General features: G+C 41.5%; 1 protein-coding gene across 1 annotated transcript in view; it reads left to right on the plus strand.

The window, feature by feature from the left end:
- LOC122811979 overlaps nucleotides 1–19,766 on the plus strand; it is a 1,339,201-nt gene that overhangs the window by 535,129 nt on the left and 784,306 nt on the right. The window contains exon 3 of the mRNA XM_044084179.1: nucleotides 9,391–10,810. Coding sequence (XP_043940114.1) covers nucleotides 9,391–10,810 — 1,420 coding nt within the window. The remainder of the gene's footprint in view (nucleotides 1–9,390; nucleotides 10,811–19,766) is intronic.

A 19,766-nucleotide genomic window follows, 5' to 3' on the forward strand; every position in this document is an offset into this window, starting at 1 on the left:
ATACCATCTGTGATTTTCTTTTTTAAAATTCAGAACTTTAACTGTTTGGTGTTACTATATAATTATAAACAAATTGTAAAAAACAAAATAGATATTAGTTTAACCAACACATTTTTATTTATATTATTTATATTTGCTAATGTCTGCCTTTTGCTTTTGTGTATTGTAAACAAATGTACTCTAGATGAAAAGAACATACATGCATGTCTGTCTTGTATCTGTATATCTTTATACAAGCATGTCATGTCTTGTGACTTTAAATTTTTACTCATCTATTTTTATCTAATTTTATACACTAGAACAGTTTTGTTTATCTTTTGACTATGCTAATGAATGGTATTCATATGCTTTACTTTACTGTAGTACTGATAGATGTCTTGCTTTAACTGAATGAAAGTAAAACATTTAAAAATGATTTGTCCAGACATCAGATCCTACCATCCTACCATGTATGTTTAACCATTTTCAAAACATAAACAAATTATAAAATATATTTCTTTTGCACATATTAACTGTGTATGCAGGAAGTTCCCAGTCTTTGTCAGTTCAGCTAATTTATTTCCTTTATTCTGCAACTGCTTTTGAAGAATTTCCTGGAATGTTGTATGGTCTTTCTGACATTCTTTAGTAAGCTGTTCTGCTGAATTTGAAACTCCTATGCACTTTTGAAAAGATGTGTGTATAACTTGTCTAAGCTTCCTGAACTCATTGTGTCTGTTTTTTAGAAGTTTACTACATTCCTTTGTAACAAAATGTACTAGGGGTTCTATCAGTAACTGATTTGACTCACATGTGGTGACAGGACATAACTGTTCAACATCAGAATGTAATGGAAACACTTTACCCTTAGCTAATTCTTCAGATCTGTCTTTACAGTCTATTTTTTTCGCAATATGATGCAATATTATTTTATAGCATAATACACAAAATGCAGATTTTGTTGAAGCACACAGTAAACATTTGTCATATTCCACATGGTTCTTTTTGAGATACCAGTCAAACATTGCAATACATTTGCATAATGCCTTACTATCAACCTGCCCTAATAAGGTTTTACATTTACTAATGTGCTGTGTATACCAACATAGCAATTTACTAAAGTTTGGTTTACTCCTGCATGAATTATAAATAATATCCATACTGTCTAATATACAAAACTGTCGAATAGCAACCATACTAAAAAATGTGATGTAGAAAAAAGTCTTACCAGTGAACAAGAAAACAGGTGATCAGGCTGTTGTTGCAGATGGCTGGAAATTTTTCAAAGTCACTTGAGAAGCTGGGAAAGCACAACAGGCAGTGGACTGATGGGCTAGTGGATATCCCCCTTTTCTTGAAGAATTTATGGCACTGCGAATTTCTTGAACTAGTCTCACTCCGGATTGTAGACGTCTAAAAAACTTTACTACTGAAAGCTGCATAAACTGGAATACTTCTGTTTAGGATTTACACATACGTACAAATGTTAGTTACTGCAATTTAACTGAAGTGACCCTCTGCAGGGCTTACCATCACTCCTTCTGTGTTTGAATGCAGATTGTAGGTTCAAGTGCAGGCTAGCTTGCCATTGAAAAAATTATATGGAGCTAGTCACTCAGCTGCCTCGCCATTGAAAAAATATTATATGGCTCTTACTTGCTTCTTGCTTCTTGCCTGGATGGATTCTTGCTAAGATTCAAAGTCTGATTATATTTGCATTCACAGTCTGTTGCATACAGAAACTTGCAGAATATACACTGATGAGAGAATATACTTTGCAGCACTTGTCTTTAAGAGCAGTAACCAATAACTTTTATAATAAATAAAACTGGACAAACGTTGCAGCTTAAAAGTACTGTTCCAACTTTACTTCTCATATAGTACAGATGATGTGAGAGATATAACATTTACCTTGGGACTTGTGTCCCTACCAAACCTCTCTAACATAGCTGGATTTATACAGCTCTTTATATACTCTTTTTAGTCATGCATAAACATATTTTGGAGAATTGCTTATCCTGTAGAAACAATACTAAACTTCCTTGTTTAACAATGTCTTGTAAGAGACCAGCTTTTCTGACAGTGTGAATATCCTGTAACAGTGTCCTAATGTCCATGTAGAAAAACATATTTTTGAGGAAACACATTGTCTGTATTCTATTTGGATCTTTGTATAAAACACATGTTCTTATGTCAATGCTGATAAGCATATCCTGTTTTTTATGAAGAAAAACATATTTTTGAGAAAACACATTGTCAGAGATCAGCTTTTCTGACAGTGTGAACATCCTGTATTTTATTTGGATCTTTGTATCTGTTCTTATGTCATATCCTGTTTTTCCATGCAGAAAAACATGTCATTGTTCTTTAAAAGCAGATTTAGCATTTTGTTCTTGCATACATCCTGTTTTAGTCTGTAAGGGAAAAATGTCCATTCTTTAAAAACAGATTTTGTATTGTTGCTCTTGCATACATCCTGTTTTGAGTCTGTAAGGGAAGAATGTCCATTCAGCAGATTCCTTTTCCAAGCCATGGTCATTTAGTATGACTGCTGATCACATATTACTTAAACTTTGTTTCTGCATTTAAGCAAGCCTTTTCTTTCAGCATATTTACAACATAATTAATTTCAGATTTATATTCATAAAATCTAACAAATAATAGAACCTTAAATACATTTAAACATTCGTAATTCATAAATATAGCATTAATATGATACAAATATAACAGGAAATTTTAAGACTTCAAATAACTTCAAACTCTTGCAAATTTTAAGACTGCATTATGCAGGCTAGAACACAGAATGATTTTAGGATACCATATGTTATATCCTAGAGGAATGAATTTAGAGAGTGGGCTTGTTATATAGATTAGAGTAATTTTGGAATCGTTTTTGTTATTTTTGTTATATTTGTATCATATTAATGCTATATTTATGAATTACGAATGTTTAAATGTATTTAAGGTTCTATTATTTATCTATTGTTATGCATATTGGGAAAATAAGTTAGTTTTTTAGTATATTAAATAATTCATTAGTCACTAAAAATGTTAAAGAATTCATTAAGTAGCATATGATGGAATATTGTGTTTATAAAACACATATTTAGGTGAGAGTGTTTGAATTGTATTTGGTATCATTTATAATTAAATAATGATGAAGTTGATTATTATGTAACGAATTAGTTGATTATGTAATGAATTAATTGATGAGAATATAAAAAGAAGATGTGTATAGATGGTTAGTGTTCCACGAAGGCGAACTGCCGAGGTACCAGAACGTATGTCTTGGTTGGATTAAAGGAATCTTCTTTTTTACCTCACCCTCTGCCTCTTTCGTGAGAGTTTTTCTTTGAAATACCAGAGACTCTGCAAAGGGGAGTTTAGTATAGCCTGCTCTTGTGCCAGCCTGCCTGTTGGGAAAGGCATTTTCTTTTATCCTGCCAACTTATCCTTACCCCCACAAAGGGCTTAAATGGACCAAGAACATTGGTGCAGTTTGTGCACAGAGAACAAAACAAAACAAAAAAGCCTTGCTTTAGCATTTGTTAATGCATTTTCTTCGTGCTTAATCTTCAAGCTTAATTCTGCCATGAAATATTTCAAATTCCAGGTCCTCTGTAGATGCTCTTCGTGTTTCACTGCTGTCATCACACTTGGGTTATCTGCCTACAGTTAGCCCTCAGTCGGCCCGAATACCAGAGTCTTGGGATTTCTGTGTCGGATGCTGTTGCTTCTTCCGTGACGTCAGGTCATCAGGAGTATGAAACATGCAGCCAACACAATTACATCAGCTTTTCTTGCCCCAGATGTCAGGAGCCCCCAAAATAGGAAGCAATTACATGGTGTGGACCACCTCCGGTAAAAATTAAATACCATTGCCATAAGATATGGCCAAAAAAGAGGATAGGTAGAAAGTATAGAAAAGTCAGGGGGCTGGAGGGAAGGTAACCAGGACTGCAACAATGAATACACTCGAACATCTACATTTATGGTAAGTGTACACAACTGTACTATGTTCTTCATGTTTCACTGTTGCAGTCATCACACTTGGGTAGATTCCCAAAGCTGAGGAAGGGTGGAGGCAGTCAAGAAGTATTAGGGCTGGCTAGCAGGCCTTGTAAGACTGCTGTAGCAAATCCAGCTTTGGATTTAGAAAAGACAGGCAAGTGGTAATGCTTGGTGAAGGTGTGTACGGAACTCCAGGTTGCAGCTTCCAGGATGTCCCTGATAGGGACTCCCCTGAGAAAAGCTGTAGACGTTGAGGTAGCCCTAGTGGACTGGGTTCTGATCCCTTGTGGGGTAGGTTTTCCATGGTGTTTGTAGCAGAAATGGATGCAGTTAGTTTGCTTTGAAATGGCCTTGCCCTCTGCCCCTGTAGCAAAGTTGACTAGCAGCTGGTCAGAGTTTCTGAAAGGTTTAGTCCTGTCAAGGTAGAACCTAAGCTGCCTGTGCATATCCAAGGAGTGCAGGATCCTTTCCCGGTTATTCTGAGGATTAGGGAAAAAGGTTGGTAAATGGATGGATTGGTTTAAAGCCACACTGGATACCACCTTGGGCATAAATGATGGGTTAGTCCTGAGGGAAACCCTGTCCGCATGGAAGATAATGAAGGGTTCCACAGCCGTAAGGGCCTGCACCTCAGACACTCTTCTTTTTGAAGTGATGGCTAGAAGCAAGGCTGTTTTCCAAGAGAGGAAGTTTAACTCTGCTGTAGCAGCAGGCTCAAATGGGGGAAGCGTGAGCTTCTGCAGTACAAAGTTAAGGTCCCAGGCTGGAGTGGGAGCTCTCCTCGGGGGTCCTAAAGTGTTAGCTCCTCTCAGGAATTGTTTGACCAGAGGGTGAGAAAAGAGGGGTGGCTCAGTATTGTAATGAGCTGAGATGGCAGAGGCATGAATCTTAATTGAAGAGAAGGATAGGTCTTTGTGGAGCAGTTCTGCTAGATAATCTAGGATTTGAGGTATGGTGGGCACGGTTGTGTCCCTCCCCTGAGACTGGCTCCAAGAACAGTATCTTTTTCTGAATAGAATTTCCTAGTTCTAGGCCTCCTGGCCTCAAGGATGGCATCCAACACCTGTTTGCTGAGGGTTGCTGGAGATGTATTCAGGGGATGAACCAGGCTGCTAGGTTCGGGGTTTGCAGCTGAGGATGCAAAATCTGCCCCTTCTGCTGGGACAGCAGGGAAGGGGTCTGAGGCAGGTGCCAGGGTGGCACTACTGTCAGACTGCATAAAAGTGGGTACCAGTGCTGGCGTGGCCAGTTTGGTGCAATCAGGATTGTCATTGGCTTGTCCTGTTTGATCTTGAGTAGTACTTTCAAGAGGAGGGACAGAGAGGGGAAAGGCATAGATTTAGAGGTTTTCCTATGTAAAGGATAGGGCATCCACTTTCCATGCTTGCCTGTGGGGAGTTTTGGTACAAACTTTGCTCAATTGATGGTTCTGGGGTGAGGCAAAGAAGGCCACATCTGGTACCCCTCCACCTGTGGATCAGAAGCTTGAATGATTTGGGTTCCAGTTTCCACTTGTGTGGGTCCATTAAATTTCTGCTTAAGTCGTCTGCCAGTGAATTTAGTTTGCCTGGCAGGAATTGAGCTTACAGGTGCACTTGATTGCTCAAGGCTGTGTTCCACAGAGCCATGGCTAACCTGCAGAGTGGGTAGGAATGAGTTCCCCCCTGCTTGTTTATGTACAACATAACTGTGGTGTTGTCTGTCTTTATCAAGAGTTGTCCTGGAAGAATAAGGTATTTGAAGGCTGTCAGTGCATTCTGTACAGCTAACATTTCTTTTTGATTTATGTACAGGTGCATTTGTCTTGGGCTCCATACGCCTTGAATGCATTTGCCTGCCATGTGAGCCCCCATGCATAGTCTGATGCGTCTGTTATCAGGGTTGGGTGGCAGAGGGTTGAGTGAAATGGAGTCTATTGTTATGGTAGCAGGCCTCTACCCACCAAAGGAACTCTGTCCTTAGGCAAGGAATAATAGGAATCATTGTTTCCAGATCATGAGAATGTTGACACCAGAGACTTTTCAAGTACCATTGAAGTTTCCTCATATGCAGTCTTGCATATGGAATTAGAATAATGCAAGAGGCCATGAACGCTAGGGCTTGCAGTATTTTTCTTGCAGATAGCTGGGTTTGGGTGGCCAGTAGTTCGAAGTAGCTTGTCAAATAAACCTGTTTTTCTGGAGTGAGGAATGCCATCTGGGAAGTTGTGTTCAAGCTTGCTCCCAGGAATACAATTTTTTGGCTGGGTACCAGATGTGATTTATTTTCGTTGATGGTATACTCCAGAAAAGTTAGAAGTCTCTACAAATGTCAGGTGGTGAAGTAGCAATTCCTGACTGTCCGCCTGAATCAGGCAGTCGTCCAAGTGTGGGTAAATTTGAATTTTTTTTCTGCCTGTAGTATGCAATGGCTGGAGCCAGGCATTTTGTGAATACCCTGGGTGCAGTAGATAAACCAAAGGGAAGTGCAGAGAACTGATAGTGGATAGAGCCTGCCCTGAAATGTAGATATTTCCTGCAAGATTCCCTTTTAGGAATATGCAGATAAGCTTCTTTTAAGTCTAGGGTGACCAGCCAGGAGTCCTTGGCTAGCATCAGAAGCAGCTGTTAGAGAGTAAGCATTTTGAATTTTGGAACCACCAGGAAGGTGTTGAGAAGTGACAGATCCAGGATAGGGCGCCAAGAGTTTTCTTTTCTGGTCACCAGAAATAGTCTGGATTAGAAACCCTGTCCCCTTGGCTCTGTTGGAACAGGTTGAATAGCCTTGATACTGAGAAGAGAAAGTACTTGTGGCTGGGCCTCTGCCCACTGGTTTGGAGGGAGGTCTGGCAATCAACTTTGGGTTGGCAGTGAGTGGAAGTAGAATCTGTATCCCTGGGATACAATATTTAAGACCCATCTGTCCTGGGTAATGTACTGCCCATTTATTTGCATGCAGGGCGAGTTTTCCTCCTAGGGGTGCAAGTACTTGGGCAAGGCTGGGAAGGTTGAAGGACAAGTCATTGTGAACTTTTTCCATAGGAGGGTGGCTTAACACTCCCTGTTTTTGAGGTGGGAGCACTCCATTGTTTAGATCTGTGCATACCCTGAGACTGTAGTCTTGGTTGTCTGCTGCCCCTGGGTTTGGACTGAAAAGGTCTGGGAGGGACTGGAAAGGACCATTTTTTGAAGGCCGATGCTTACTGAATCTAGGTGGCTGTACCTTTAGGAAATCTTTAACAGTCTGCATACATTTAGCATTTTCCTCCATCTTTTTAAGAACTTTTGCTTTAGTGCCAAACAAATGTTCTTAGTTTAATGGAGCATCTACTAATTTTGCTTTGACGTGGTTTGGCAAGATTTGTTCCTTTAGCCAAGCATGCCTTCTAAGAACAGACCCAGTGACAGCAGCCCTGCAAGATGCTTATTAAGCATCAAAACCGCGCTGCAAAGTATGTTTACCAACTTGGTTTGCAGATTACATTAACTCTTGTAAATCTTTATATTCTGTACAATCAGGAATCAACATAATTTTTTGTTTAATTAGTTCCATAATATGTTGCTAGTACTTCAACATGTGAAACTGGCAATTTAAAGCCCTGATGGCAAGAGAAGCAGAGGTGTGTACCTTCTTCCCCCATCTGTCTAAAGCCCTAGAACCCCTGTCCGAAGGGGAAGGGTTTTTGGCTGTAGTAGCCTTAATGCCTTTAGGTCCCTGGGAAATGGTCTCTGGATCTGCAGTAGGATTCTTAAATAGAAATTTGTGAGAGTCAGGTACTCTGTAGTACCTGTCAGGTTTTCTGGAAGCTGGTGGCAAAGTATCAGGGGTAAGACTGGATTCCATGAAGACATCATCTACAATTTCCAGAACAGGAGGTACAGCTAGAGGCCTGTGCTGAGGCAAGTTTAAAAATTCCCTGAGTCTCTTTTTGGACTGTGGATAGTCCTGGCACTCCCAGTGGAAATGCTCTCTGAGGGTATGCAGGATTTCACCGAAAGAACAATCCTCTGGTGGGTAGGCAGAGGGAATGGAATCCTCTGCATCAGAATCCTCATAGGTAGATAAGGGTATGTCTGGGTAATCTGAGGGATCAGAGTCATCGGACTCATGATCTGAAGAATCAGTTCTTTGTCTTTTAGAGGGGGAAGGTTGGCTTCCCCTAATTAAAGTAATAAGGTCTTCAGCCATTCTAAGCATTTGTTTCTGTGGCATGGGAGCTTGAGAATGTGCTATGGTCATCTGTTTCCTAGGGGTAGTGCAAACTCTGAGCCTGAGAAATTCGGTAGTTTTAGTCTGAAACGAAGTAGTCAGTTTAATATGAACAATGGAAGGTCTGAATACACCCTCATAAGCTTGTGCCTGTACAGCGGCTCCGGACCCATCCAAGGTAGAGACATTCACAGGTTCCATAGTCGAAGAAGCATCTCGTGGCATACTGGACTCTGAATGGGTCTCAATAGAGGCCTGCGAATCTGTAGAAGTGGGTATCAGGGGCTGCGAAAGCGCCTCACTGAGTACCAGCGAACTGGCGACTAGCTTAACAGAAGCATCGTCGGCAGTTTTGGACCTATGTGGTCTGTCTCTGTCTTTATCCTTACTTTTTTTTTTTTTTTTTTCGGAAGATCGGTAGTTGGATGGCTTATCAAAGCCATTTTGGAATACAAAGAACGAGAACAAACTAATTTAGCAACAAAGATAGCCCGATGATGAATAGTTCGGGAGTTGAACAGGGCACAAACCGACAGCAAGGAATGTCGTGGTCTGGGCCTAAACAGGTGACACAGTAAGAATGAAAATCTCTGTGAGGTATTTGCTTTCCACAGGCAAGACAATTATTAACTTTGTCTGACATCGGTTAGAGCAAGAAAAACTTAGGTTTAGAAGACTTCAGGTCTGAAACTCGAATAACAAAAATTTCGAGTAGCGGCCGACCAGCACTTGCAAACTGCTTCTGTTTCAGGCTCCGCTCAGCAAGAAAAGCTGATGTAATGGCGTCAGCTGCATGTTTTATACCTCTGACGACCTGACTTCATGGAAGAAGCAACAGCATCCAACGCAGAAATCCCAAGACTCTGGTATTCGGGCCGACTGAGGGCTAACTGTAGGCAGATAACCCAAGTGTGATGACTGCAACATTGAATATACACGAACATCTACATTTATGGTAAGTGTACACAACTGTACTTTCTTTACAGAAGAAATATGGCTTAAATAGATGTTAGTGTCATCATCATTGTCTCTAAACAGTAGAATGAATTTTAATTTATATAACAAATGGTTTTGGAGATATACAAGTACTTCTTTGGGAACAACACACAAAAGTACTTATAAGTGAAGTCTGCATTTACATGTGACTTAAAGTTTAGCTGTGTAGCATGCTGCTTCATGTTTCTGACTAATTTTCCAATTTTTGCTTTTTAGGAAAAGAAAACCTGAAACCTGCAGTGAAGCCAAAGCCAAAGGTTTTTCCAAAGCCAAGTATGCCTAGTAAATTTGCATCCACATCTGTGTCAGGTCATTCCACGTTACCCACCTCTCTTGATTCACCTACGTCTGGCTTTTCCAAGTCACCTACATCTTTTGCCACACCAGCAGTTTACAATGTCAGGTCACCCACATCTGCCTCACCAACATTTTCCAGCCAAAAGCGACCCCTCTCTCCATCTGACTCCACTGTCTCGCAAACAAAGAGCTTCGCAAGGTCTAATAGTGTTGAAGTTCCATCTGCCCAGAAAATTAATTGCCTTGCTGGACCCAGACCTTACAGTAGTGCTGCTGCTGGGACCACTTGGATCCGCCGACCATCCTTCCGCCTAGGACATGCTGGATCTCCTCAGTCAGAAGAAGCTCCCTCTTTGGGAAACGAGTCAGATGGCCTACATGGTTCTGTTCTTCCCATGGAAGAACCTGCAATCCAAAGAGCTACAGGAAAGCCCCATAATGATCAGCCCAGCCCTCCAAGTTGGCAAACAAAGGATCTACAGTCTCCTCCAGTTGCACCAAAGAGAACCAGTGGTAAGGAATATGGTTCTAGTAATATTTCAGACAGAATCGATATAAAGAACCAGGAGACTGTCGATGGGCAGGAGCACCACTATGCAGCACCAGCAAGGAGTGGTACTGATGTCAAAGCTATTCATTCCCACTCTCTGCTGTCTTCTGCTCCACCTCAGTGTGAACAGTTGCCACCTGGAGGTCCAGGGGCCAAACAGTATTCAGAATTATCCACAGCAGAGGGTAGTGAAAGTGAAAAGTTGCAGGACATAAAGAAACCACCCCTCACAGAAAGAAAACAAGTGTCTTTTAAAGTGAAACCAGTAGTAGTTGGACAGGCATCTCGCCGTTTCCCAGGTACAACTGTAGAGGAAATTCTTGCCAAAATTGAGCAGGAGAGAGTGACTCCTGAGCTAGAGAAATCACAAAAAATGGCCTTTAGTTTTGAGCAACCATCTACTTTCAGTTTTGGTCAGAGAGCTTCATTTCGTATGAAGGGTTCAGCATTCAGTACCAAGGTGGAGGAGAGTGGTAGTGAAGGGGATTCTAGTGGACAAGGTGGAAACCAGATACTTGAAGGACTCGCAACGAAAACAAAGCAGCCTGAAAGTTCTGTATCTGATCTCACTGCCCAACAATCAGGAGAGTCTGTCCAGCATGCACAGGAATGTAGTAGGAAGGATGACCAGTTAGATCATCAGTTACAGAAGGAAATCCCAACTGACACTGTAGATTTCGGAGAAAAGGGTCAGAAGTTGACCACTAACGATGAGATGAGAATAGCTAGTCCAGAAGGAAACAGAACTGACTTAGCTGCTTCTTCTCCAGAGCTGCACCAAGTAGAAAGGTTAGCATTAAGCATTCTAGCCCTGTGTAATTTTAAAGCCATATTTTCAATTTGCATATACTTTTAACAAGTGAATAGGAGAGTTGGTCCAGAGGATTTTCTTCAGTCATGACTTGGGACGTAGGCGACAGAAATCATTTTATGTACAGATGTAAAGCCAGTGCATAAGTACAAATATTCGACATTTGACAGTGCAGGTTAATACGTATATTGATGTTTGTTTGAGTACAATCTTTTAGTTGCAATCATTAGGCTTTCACACTGACTACAGGTGTTTAGAAAATGGTGAGTAAGAAGCAAGTTGCAGTATTTACATGTGGCTGTAAGAATATTGTTTTAGTGTATGATAAATTATTGCAATGCTTGCACTATTTATGCCAGATTGTGTAAACCAATAACCTATAATAATAATGTCTCAAATTAGCACATTGGATGAAGTGGTAATTTCTCCTGAAAAAGCACAGTACAGAGAGAGAAAGTCATCCAAGATGGAAACTCCCAATGACTGGAATCCACAAATTAATTCCTAACAAAAAAAAACAAGTTTTAAGTGTTTTTGCAGTAGAGCAAGCATTCCTGAACACTCCATGCCCTCCATACCTATGTAGACCAACTCCACAGTAAAACCAACACAAGGAAGGGGAAATTATCCCTAAAAGGACATCGATGCTGCCACATCCTAATGACAATGATTTTCTGTCAAGATGTTTGGGAGCCTGGGGTCCTGATCCACAGGCAGTTGTCACTCAATATCTGAAGCTTTGCTCACCAGTAGGGTAACACAGAGAAAAGTGTTTTAGGTAACTCATACAGGTAGCACTTTATTGCTCGTGATAAAGCATAAGTCAGGCCTGCAGAAGAAACACAAAAAGCAAAAACTAAACATATTATTTAGTTCTTTTTTAGATAAAATTATATTATTTTAAATTAATAATTATGAAATATGAGCTCACTTAAATCATTTAGCAAGTAAGTAGATGACTATGTCACGTCCAATTAATTTGGTATGAGTTAAAGAATGACGGAATGTTATAAAGTTAAAACCTTACTAAAATACAAGAAAAAGCTGTGAAAGGAAAAATGCAGAAAAATTAGATGCAAAATTAGAGGGGTCAATAGCAGCTCAAATAGAACAGGTTTTAGTTAACAGTAGTGAGGACATCAAAAAGATAAATACTGCGGGGAACTTTGGAACATGTTTGTTGGTTTATGAGGATGTAGCAGTAGATTTTCAAGAAAAGTTTATTATACTGTGAAAGGAAAAGCAGTTTACAAGAAAAATTGTTATTTTGTCATCCAGGAATATCATCCAGGAATGGCTAGTTCATTCTCACTCTAAATGATACACCAAATTCAGACAAAATAAGAAAAAAATAATTCAAAACATGAGTTAGGGATGATATCAGTAAAATTCAACAGAGCTGTCATGGTGTTGTAACATGGCCTAAGGCATACTAGTTGATACTGAGAATGTTGTATTTGAATGCCTGCTCTAAGAAATAGCCTTAATTATTTTTTGAGAAGTTTTGCTAGAGTTTGAAGTTATTTGAAGCTGGCAGTTGAAGTACAGAAATTCCTATTTTTGAACAAGGCTCCTTCAGCACATACTAACACTGTGGATACTGCTTTCACTGAGCAACACAATGGTAATGTATATATTTTAATTTATGAGTTTTAAATGTCATAGCACCACACAAAATCCATAACAGAAGGTCAGGAAGATCAAAGCACATTCTTACTTTACCCTTTACTAGGTATGTAGATACCAGTAAACGTGTGGTTAATTGTGAAGATTCTTTGCACAGACTTGGAGCAATGACTTGCTAGTGTATTTTTCCATTAATAGCTTTGTCTTCCTTAAAGCCATCAATAAATCTGTCTAGGTAGGGCAAGTGAAAATCAACTGGAATTAAAACACAGTACTGTGTATAAGGTCCAGTAGTTGAGAATTATCATCTGCTCACAAGTCAGATTTTCTAGGTGTTTAGCCTGATGATATTTGCAGCACATACACACAGTTTATACAAAGGACAGGGCCACATACCTCTCTTATTTGCAGCTTGTACACACAGTTTATACAGAGGACAGAGCCACATACCCTCTCCTTTTTTGATTCAGTGTTCTTTTTGGCTTTGTCTTCTAATATTCAGCATGTTAGAAATGTTGTTTGCCATAGGTGTTTCTCTTTAAAATCTTCAGCAAGTAAACCACCTACACAAGGGCTTATTTCAGAAACAAAAATGCTAGACATTTATCATTATTTAGTGTTTTCCCCCCCATCTCATTCTTTACAATCAACTTTTTCTAACCCACAAACTAATTCACTGTGCTGAAAAAACCCAGCACTGCAAAACATAATACACCCAAGCACCAAAACTAAAGTCCTACGATCCAGTCAAAAATCCTATTAAATGTGACCAAAGCCAATAATTCTGCAGGTACATCCCTCTATAGCAGCACTATTGCCAAACAGTTGAACAACCTTCCCCCCAATATCTCAGCTACAACCTCTATTGCCACCTTCAAAAAGGCCTTAAAATCCCACCTACAGCAATCGGCTCTGTAACTGTGACAACCATGACTAATCTCTTATACAGTCTACTGCTCTATCACTAATCCCCTCTCTCTTAGCACTTTGTTACTTCTACTTATGTACCCCATCGCTTCTCTCTCCAAATCTTACTAACCCCTCATTCCACCCTCCTTTTCCAACTTGTATTACATCCTTAGCCTCATAATCCACCTAACGCTACCTGACTCTGCACCCATTACTTCCTGCTGCTCACTCCCAGCACCCTCTCTCTCAGCATACTATACTCCCTCTCTGAATACTCTACTCCCCCACTAATGTACCCACTCTCTTGTCTCCTCTACTCTCATTAACCACTCACACCTCCTTTTATATTAAACTCTATTGTATCCATAGCTTTGAGGCCCTGTAAAGCTGCTTGGCATAATAAAAATGTATTTTTTTTTCACAAATTAGAACACATATCTTTAAAAGACCATGTTAAAGAAAGTGGAGAAGGAAAAGGCTAAGAAGGTCTAATTATGTTTTGTTTGAACAGGCTCCCCAGTTGATCCCAAAACTGCAGAATAACTAGGAAGAAATACCCTGAGATACTATGGGAAAAAATGCCCAGAAATTAGGGAAAAAAAAGGGGACAGAGTTTTACATTTCACTTCCATCAAAGCCCATTTCCTTTAAGGTAAATTTGTCATTAAAACTTCAGTATCAGTGAATTGAAATCAACATGTTAAAATCTCATCCAGTTTATACTCTCCAAAGTGTAGGGTCTTCTCTGTATTAAGTGTACTTTTAATTGTTAATTTGCCTTCAGACAATTGGAACTACATAACTTTTCTCAGTTGAACAGTCATTAAAACAAGTCCCAAATGTCACAGTAATTTATTATTTTCTGTTGCTTGGCTATAAAAGGCTGGGCAGCGTAACCTATGCAAACATTATTACTATTTACTTACACTTTTAATGCCCAGATTTTTGATAAACAAATTCCTGATATTTTAGTCTACTGATGTTAGTGCTGATTTTCTTAAATTCTGAAACAGTATTTCACAGCATTTTTTCTTATTTTGCTGAAAAAAACATATTCAAATATACCTTAAAGCCATAAATCTTAAAATTATTAGCAAAGAAAAGAGCAAGTGATGGTAGAAGGTCATTGAAAATGTGTCACAGTTAGTCTAGTACCTTTGAAATCTGGGACTGGAGTTCCTTCTCCATTAACTAGAGGACTAAGCCCAGCAAGACTTGCCTCACCAACCGAAACTTTCCCAGGCTACCCGGTCCCTTACTTTTGTCCATAGTGAGGTGCACAACAGACCCATACAGTTCACCCCAATAAAGGAAACAGCCTTAGGCTACCAGAGTAAGATGTACTTTTTGTTTTAAATTGTTGCAGTTTTTTTTTTTTATCCTGTCATTATTTTTATCAATCTTCTGCTCTGCATCATCCAAACAGATCAGAAAGTTCCACTTTTTCAGTCATTTCTTTCGGTAGCAACTAATAACATCAAAGCAAGAGGGCTGCAGGAAGCAGCTGAAAGGGTGCAGATAACTGGAATCAGGTTGATTTTCTCCCCAGGACCCTACTGAAAAAGGGCAAATGAACAGTCAGACAATTCTGGTTAACAAATAAAAAAGTAAATAAATAAATATGTGTCAGATTTTCCAAATGTAATCAACAGGTGCATCCTTAGGTGAAATAGAGGCTTAGACAATGGACTCCTTGGCACACCCCTGTTGAACACTGCCACTCTTCAATCCCCAGTGCCCTTCCCCTGTTTCCTGCTTCCCTCATACTGGCCCCAAACCATCCACACAGACCACTTATTTCATGCTTTCCACACATTGTCTTACTATTTAACTTTTCCTCATCCTCTCAGTATACCTTAACTGTCCAAGACTGCAGTGTAATGACTGTGGAGAAAGTAACTGAAGTAACTCCAAATGTTATAGGGCTGTAGATGCTCTTAGGTACATTTCCAGCTTCCTAGACCACCATATATGGACACTTATGTACAGTGCTGATGTTTGACTGTGATGGAAAGTAAAAGAAATGAATACTAAACTGTTAGATGTTCTTCGTGTTTCACTGTTGCAGTCATCACATTTGGGTTATCCCTGCCAGGGTGGCCCTCGGCCATCCCAAATACCAGAGGCTTAGTATTTCTGCTTTCGTTGCTGTCGCTTCAGGACTGACGTTAGGTCTTCAGTAGTATAAAGTAAGGCAGCCGACGCCATTACGTCAGTCTTTCTTGCCGTGGAGCCTGAAGCAGAAGCAGTTTGGATGAGTCGGCCGCTACCTGAGTTTCGTCTTCCGAATTGAAGCTGAACTCTTCTAAAGCTAAGTACCCCATTGGGGATCCTTTATTCTTGTACTAACCAATGTCAAAAAAAGTTAACAATTATCTCACCTGTGGAAAGCAAATACCACACCGAGACTTTCATTCTTACTGCGTCACTTGCTTAGGCCCAGACCACGATGTCCCCCGCTGTCGCTGCTGTGCTTTGTTCAACACCAGAACTATACATCGTTGGGCCCTTATTGTAGCTAGATATTTTTGCTAAAAGTCCTCAAATTTCAATATGGCTTCAGTAAGCCATCCGACAGCAGATCTTCCACAAAAATGTAAAGATAAAGACAGACACAGACCGCACAGGTTCAAACCTATCGACAATGCTCCCGTTAAGCTAGTCGTCAGTTCTCCGGTCCTCAGTGAGGTGGTTTCGCAGCCCCTGACCGCTACCAAGACCCTTTCGGAGACCGGTATGCAGCAAAACTCTTCGACTAAGGATCCTGCTGTCATCTCTACTTGGATGGGTCCGGAGCCACTGAGCAGGCACCGGCTTCTGAGGAAGTCTTTCTCACTACCAATTCTCGACACAAACCAATGACTTCTTTCGGGACTACTGTTCTTTCGAAAACTACCGAGTTTCTTAGGCCCAGGTTACGAACCACACCCAAGAAACCGATGACCCAATCTCAGGCACCTGCTTCCATGCATCAGTCTCAAATGCTTAAAATGGTAGAAGACCTTATCATGCTGACCAAGGGAAGCCAAGCTATCCCTTCCAGAAGAAAAAGAGATCTGTCCCCTGTAGTTTTGTCTGAACAGGAGTCCGATGACTTTGATGTATCTGAGTATGAAGACATACAACCCCTCTCTGCTTATGAGGATTCTGATGCAAAGGATTCCTTTCCTTCATCCTCTCCCCCAGAGGATGTTTCCTTTGGGAAAACCCTTCTCACCTTAAGGGAACATTTCCAATGGGAAAATCAGGACTACCCTCAGTCTGAAAAGAGACTCAGGTAATTCTTAGATCTTCCACAGCACAGACCCCTGGCTATCCCCCAGTCCTGGATGTTGTGGAGGATGTTTTCCTGGAATCCATCTTGACTCCTGACACCCTCCATCCTGCACCAAGAAAATCAGACAGGTATTAGAGTCCATGACTCACACAAATTTCTGTTAAAAATCCTACTGCTGACCCTGAGGTAATTTCACAAGGGGCTAAAGGAATTAAAGCATCCTCTGCTAAGAATCCCACCCCCTCAGATTGCTATTAGAGCACTAAATTGTCAGTTCCATATGCTAAAATTTCAGAAACATACCCTGGAACTCCTCAAACAAAAAATGTCTTCCTTTCCTGCTTGCACTGTGATTTTGACACCCTAGAAGCTTTTTGCAGGGCAGCAGTCACCGGTTCTGTCCTTAGAAGGCATGCATGGCTTAAGGAACAGCCCTTGCCAGACCATATTAAATTTAAATTGTTGGATGCCCCCTTGCACAAAGACAACTTATTTAGCACTAAGGCAGAAGAGGTCTTAAAAAAGATGGAAGAAAAAGCAAAATCTCTGCAGACAGTTAAGGATTTCTTACAGGTCCAGCCAACCAGATTCTGCAGGCATTATCCCTCCAAGCACTGGTCCTTTCCTGCTCCCACCAGGTCAGTTCAGCCCAGACCCCGGGGAACCAGACCACACAGACAGCAGCCACAGGGAATGCAGAGATCTAAGCAGTGGATTACTTCCACTTCAAAACCAGGGAGTTCTAAGCCACTCACTTATGGTTATAACTCGCAATGACTCTCTTCCCCCACCCTCTCCCTTTGCCCATCTCCACTTACCCCTAGGAGAAAAACTTTCCTTTCATGCATACACCTGGACCACCTTTACCAACAACCGCTGGGTTCTCGACATAGTGTCCCAGGGATACATCTTTTCTTTCCACATCCTTCCAACTCCAAAAGGGTTCCCAGATCTACCTCAAAACCAGTGGGCAGAGGCGCAAAAGCAAGTCCCTTCCTGCTCTCCATGAGGGCAGTAGAGCATGTTCCTTCAGAATAGAAAGGCCAAGGTTTCTACTCCAGAATTTTTTGGTACCCAGGAAAGAGGGCACCTGGCACCCCATCCTCAGTCTGTCCACTCTAAACACCTTCCTGGTGATCCCAAAATTCAAAATGCCCACCCTACAGCAGCTGCTACCCATGCTCTTCAAGGATGCTTGGCTAGCCACCCTAGACCTAAAGGAGGCCTACCTCCACATGCCTATCAGGGAGTCATGTAGGGAATTTCTCTGTTTCAGTGCAGGAACTCAGCACTTTCAGTTCTCTGCACTTCCCTTTGGCTTATCTACTGCTCCCAGAGTTTTCACAAAATGTCTGGCTCCAGACATTGCCTTTTGCAGACAAAGGAATATCCAGATTTATCCATACTTAGATGACTGCCTAATTCAGGCTGACAGCCAGGAAAAGCTGCTCAAGCACGTGGCCTTTGTAAAGTCCCTACTAATCTCCCTAGGGTACACAATCAACAAAATAAACCCAAACAGTTACCCACCCAAAGGATTATATTCCTGGGAGCAAGCCTGAATACAGCATCCCAGGTGGCATTCCTTACACCAGAAAAGCAAACCTTCCTGACAGCCTACTTCTCTCAACTAGCCACCAGACCCCAACTATTTGCAAGGAAAATCCTGCAAGCTCTGGGGTTCATGGCATCTTGCATTCTACTCCTTCCATATGCCAGACTGCATGTGAGGAAACTTCAATGGTACCTAAAAAGCCTTTGGTGTCAACACTCTCAAGATCTGGAGACTCTTATACCTATAATACCTTACCTCAGAAAAGATTTTTTTTTTGGTGGGCAACAGCATGCTCCTCAACAAAGGACTACCTTTCTCACCACCCCACCCAGACCCTCACCACAGGCACATCAGATTATGCCTGGGGTGCACACCTGGACGGCAGGTGCATACAGGGCCAATGGATCCCAAGGCAAATCCATCTGCACATCAACCAAAAAGAGATGATAACTGTCCAGCATGCCTTGATAGCTTTCAAGCCCCTTCTCTCCCTAGGGGCTATCCTGAGCAAAACAGACAACACAACTGTGATGTGGTATATAAACAAGCAGGGAGGGACTCAGTCCTACCCTCTATGCAAGCTGACCATGACCTTTTGGCACACAGCCTCTGCCATGGAACTCCACCTGTTAGCACAATTCCTACCAGGTTCTCTCAACTCTCTGGTGGACCACTTAAGCAGAAATCTTCTGGACCCACACAAGTGGCAGCTCAACAGAAGAACCTTCACCCTAATAACTCAGAAATGGGGCACCCTGAAGGTCGACCTCTTTGCCTCCCACACCAACCATCAGCTCAGCAAGTTCTGCACCAGGGAGCATCACTGCAGGGCTTGGAATATGGATGCCCTGTCCTTCCCCTGGGTCAATCTATCGGTCTATGCCTTTCCTCCACTACCTCTCATCCCCAGGGTACTGCTCAAAATAAAGGAGGAAAAACCAAGGACAATTCTTATAGCTCCAGACTGGCCTCGCCAGTATTGGTACCCCTTGCTGCGCAGCCTGTCCCCTCTGCCACCTTGGCATCTCCCTCAGATTCCAAACCTCCTGACCCAGAGGGAAGGGGAATTCCTGCATCCCCAATTGCAGACACTCAATTTGGCAGCTTGGCTTGTTCCTTAACCCCTGATCAATCTGTCAACCTCAGCAAGCAGGTTCTAGATGTTATACGTGAGGCCAGATGCCCTAGCACTAGGAAGTCTTATGCTGACAAATGGAAAAAGTTCTGCACCTGGATTCAGGCTAAGGGAGCCAGTACAGCACAGACATCCCTCTCTTTTATCCTGGATTACTTGGATGACCTGCTAAACAGTGGACTTTCCTTTTCCTCTATTAAAATTCATGCCTCTGCTATCTCTGCTCATTTTCCCACTGAGCAGCCCTTTTTCTCATACCGTCTGATCAAACAGTTCGTAAGAGGAGCTAACAACTTGAGGCCACCCAGAAGAGCACCAACCCCAGCTTGGGACCTTAACTTTGTGTTGGAAAAGCTCCCCCCCCCCCTTTGAACCTGCCTCTTCAGCAGAGCTAAAATTTCTCTCCTGGAAGACAGCTTTCCTTCTGGCCTT

The sequence above is a fragment of the Protopterus annectens genome, chromosome 9.part0 (genome assembly GCF_019279795.1).
Source record: "Protopterus annectens isolate FY-2018-M chromosome 9.part0, PAN1.0, whole genome shotgun sequence".
NCBI lineage: Eukaryota > Metazoa > Chordata > Ceratodontiformes > Protopteridae > Protopterus > Protopterus annectens.